General features: G+C 35.9%; 1 protein-coding gene across 1 annotated transcript; it reads left to right on the forward strand.

Moving 5' to 3' along the window:
* The first annotated feature begins 513 nt into the window (after positions 1–513).
* On the forward strand, positions 514–3,423 carry LOC110721030 (thiamine thiazole synthase, chloroplastic-like). Its single transcript, XM_021900154.1, has 2 exons — positions 514–1,512; positions 3,028–3,423. The coding sequence occupies exons 1-2, from the start codon at positions 604–606 to the stop codon at positions 3,187–3,189; spliced, it is 1,071 nt and encodes a 356-aa protein (XP_021755846.1). The 5' UTR covers positions 514–603; the 3' UTR covers positions 3,190–3,423.
* Positions 3,424–3,813: the final 390 nt, after the last annotated feature.

The following is a 3,813-nucleotide window of genomic DNA, read 5'->3' on the forward strand; positions in this document are numbered from 1 at the left end:
TCTACGGGTTTGGGCACAATAAATTATGATATGGCCCGGCCCTACTAGATTTTTTATCACCTCTAAATTTTTTCCGTTAATAATGTGTAATTTTTCAGAAAATTTAATTAAGTTTTTATCTTGTTCTTTTAATTATATCTTTATGTTCTTTGGTAATGCATGTTTTTGTCAAATACAAACATGTTTTTTATTAAATACATGTATGTTCTTTATGAAACACAGGATGTTCTTTCCGCCTTTTTTTATTTATCCGGGTGTATGATGAGCACTGTACACTCGTGTGTATAAACCACGGATTATTATATCCTCATCCTCACACCACTAATTTTTAAGTGGTTAAAATTGGTCCATTGATTTTATTTCCTAATTAAATTAGGAAAAAAAATAATAATAATAAAAAAAATAAAAAATCAGTTAAAGAGTTTTTAGGGTAATCACAGTCACATATGACTCACAACATCATAGAAGATATTTTTCCTAATAACAACTTTTCATTTTCTATAAAATCCATCACTCCCTCTCATTCACACTCACTCACTCACTACTATTTTCATTTTACACCCAAATTAAATCAACCCTTTCTCTCTTTTGTAGACCTAAACAATGGCTTCAATGGCATCAGCTGCCCTTTCTTCCAAGCTAAACAAGCCAGCCTTCTTAGACTCACCCATCTATGGCACCCCTTTAACCACACCCATCAACAAGTCCATCTCATACAAGCAACAATCATCCAAGTCTTCCATCTCCATGTCGGCCGCCCCGGCCCCACCCCCGTATGACCTTAACAACTACAAATTCGACCCGATCCGTGAATCCATCGTGTCTCGAGAGATGACCCGGCGTTACATGACCGACATGATCACGTACGCCGATACCGACGTGGTCGTGATCGGGGCCGGGTCAGCCGGGCTCAGCTGTGCTTACGAGCTCAGCAAGAACCCGGACATCAACATAGCCCTTATCGAACAGTCGGTTAGCCCTGGCGGAGGAGCGTGGCTCGGTGGCCAGCTTTTCTCCGCCATGGTTGTCCGTAAACCGGCTCATCGATTCCTCGATGAGCTCGGTATCGAATACGATGAGCAGGACAACTACGTTGTCATCAAACACGCTGCTCTATTCACTTCCACCATCATGTCTAAGCTGTTGGCCAGACCCAATGTCAAGCTGTTCAACGCCGTGGCGGCCGAGGACTTGATCGTGAAATCGGGCCGTGTCGCGGGTGTTGTTACTAACTGGGCCTTAGTGTCCATGAACCACAACACCCAGAGTTGTATGGACCCGAATGTTATGGAGGCTAAAATTGTGGTTAGCTCATGTGGTCACGACGGTCCGTTCGGAGCCACGGGTGTGAAAAGGTTACAAGACATTGGTATGATCAAGACTGTTCCTGGAATGAGTGCCTTGGACATGAACTCGGCCGAGGATGCTATTGTGAGATTGACTAGGGAAGTTGTTCCTGGTATGATTGTTACTGGTATGGAGGTTGCTGAGATTGATGGTGCTCCTCGAATGGTAACGCCCTTTTATCTTATTCGTGTCGTCTCTAAATTATACGTCACATTTCTTATTTATCTTATCTAATATATTTTATATGGTCGATTTTTAATATAAGGGACTCAAATCTGAACTTTTCTATAACATTTTCAACAAATAGGAACAAATCAAAGATGCAATCTAAATAATTAATAGATCAAGGAAATTATTTGAACTTGGGAATTCTTATCTAATTTGAGGTTATCTTTTATGAAAGACATGTGTTCTGTTCTTTCTAGACGTAGGAATAGATAAAACTGCCACATTTTTTGTTTAAGTTTGACTCGTATTATCGAGTGAATTTCTAAAATTTAGGACTTAAATTTGAACTTTTCTACAATCTCAACAACAAAATAAAAATGTTATTTGTACTCTCGTATTTTATTAAAGTAAATCAGGGAAATATTTTAATTATTAATTGTTGATAAATAATTTTATCGTAGATATCATGAGTATTTAGTTTGTGGTGGGTAGAGTACTCCGTAACATATTTTCAATGCAATTTGTTCTATCTAGAAGTTGGAATTAGAGTATTGTCTAGTTTTTTGGTCCGTCTATCACATACAGTCTGTGACCTTAAATTATGATATTGTTTTTTGAGCATACTAGCCAATAGGTGAAGAGTTATGCATGTAATTTAATTTGTTGATTATCTTAATAAATTATTTTCTGTCGAGAATAATCCAACACCATACAACAAGTAACCATTTGTTTTTTTTTTTTTTTTTTTTTTAAGCCTTAGAAAACAAATGAGTAAAGATAGTAATTGAATAATACGAAAGTTAGAATGTTCTACTTGTATGTAGGAGTAACAACAAAAGAACCTTTGTGTAAAAAAAAATAATAAAAGAACATGAGACGATTATAATTTTTAAATACTCGATGCTTCAAAAGATTAAAGGTGTGAAAAAAAAATTTAAATGCAAATATGTTTTGTGATATGGTTTTAGTGATTATCAATTTATCATTCATTACCATTATTGACCAATAAATTAAAAAGATTACAGTAAAATGCTTTTATTTTTTCAAAAAAAATTATGAATAAATGATAATCACTAAAACTTGCTATAATTGTGGGGTATATGCGAATATGGTTGAGAATTATCCCTTTTAAAACTATGGATGAGAATATCCTCAATTTGTAGTATCTTTAGAGATCTCCACAAAAGTAAAATGTAAGGTAGAAACCTTTCTTCTAAAAAAATATCTAGTCTCCATTTGCTTGTTTGGGAAAATGATTTTGACACTCCTTAAAGTGACACTACAACTTTTCGTGTCATGATCATCTGAGTACCAAAATCAAATTTATTTGTTTGTATTACGAGGTGTTTTATTTATAAAAAAAAAAAATCAATTACAAATTTAATTAGGTAATATATGATCGAAAAACTCTCTTATACTAAAATCACAAATTCAAAATAATCTCAAAACTTTATTTATTTGTTATTTTTTGAAATTGGATAAAGGATTGACATACCAAACAATGTTTTGCAGGGTCCAACTTTTGGGGCTATGATGATATCAGGACAAAAGGCGGCCCACTTAGCACTAAGAGCATTGGGCCTAGACAACGCTCTTGATGGACCAGCAACCGAGAAGCTACAGCCCGAGTTTACATTGGCTTCTGCTGAATCTTCTGATGTTGTTGATGCTTAAATTATTAAAGCCCAGCCCATTCCGGCCCATATTATGCCTAATGTTGCAGAAGGCAATGAGAGGGTGAAATTAAGCCTGTGTAATAATATAGGTGTTGTGAGCCAAGAGCTCTAACTCAACCCCTTTGGTCATTTTGTGTGTTTGGTCAAAATTTGGGTGTGTTGTACATGCAACTTCCTCTAGAACCTTTCGGTTTTTTCATAAATGGTAGTTTTTGGTTCTCTTTACGATCTATACCCGAGCAATTGGTCATGATCTATGCTTTGGTTATGGTTCTCTTTACGATCTATACCCGAGCAATTGGTCATGATCTATGCTTTGGTTATGGTTCTCTTTACGATCTATACCCGAGCAATTGGTCATGATCTATGCTTTGGTTATGCTCAACTAGTGTTACGTGACATGCGATGAACTGACCCGTGTTGTACGTGTTTGCAATCCTCATTTAACAAAATCAATTGTGTACTGATGAAGATTTCTCGTATATGTACAACATCAATTGTACGTGTACCTACGAAGATTTCTCCTATGCACATACATATTATTTCATCTCACATAAGCGCATACGAGCACAAACAAAATAGGTTTAAGGACGTTAGGCCATGCTAGACCATTTTTATGGCA

Source organism: Chenopodium quinoa, unplaced genomic scaffold (genome assembly GCF_001683475.1).
Source record: "Chenopodium quinoa cultivar QQ74 unplaced genomic scaffold, ASM168347v1, whole genome shotgun sequence".
Lineage (NCBI taxonomy): Eukaryota > Viridiplantae > Streptophyta > Magnoliopsida > Caryophyllales > Amaranthaceae > Chenopodium > Chenopodium quinoa.

Excerpts from the sequence above, each read along its gene's own strand:
- LOC110721030 (XM_021900154.1), top strand. The coding sequence starts at position 604 with ATGGCTTCAATGGCATCAGCTGCCCTTTCTTCCAAGCTAAACAAGCCA. Across the intron at positions 1,513-3,027 it reads TTGATGGTGCTCCTCGAATG|GGTCCAACTTTTGGGGCTAT; the intron begins GTAACGCCCTTT and ends AATGTTTTGCAG.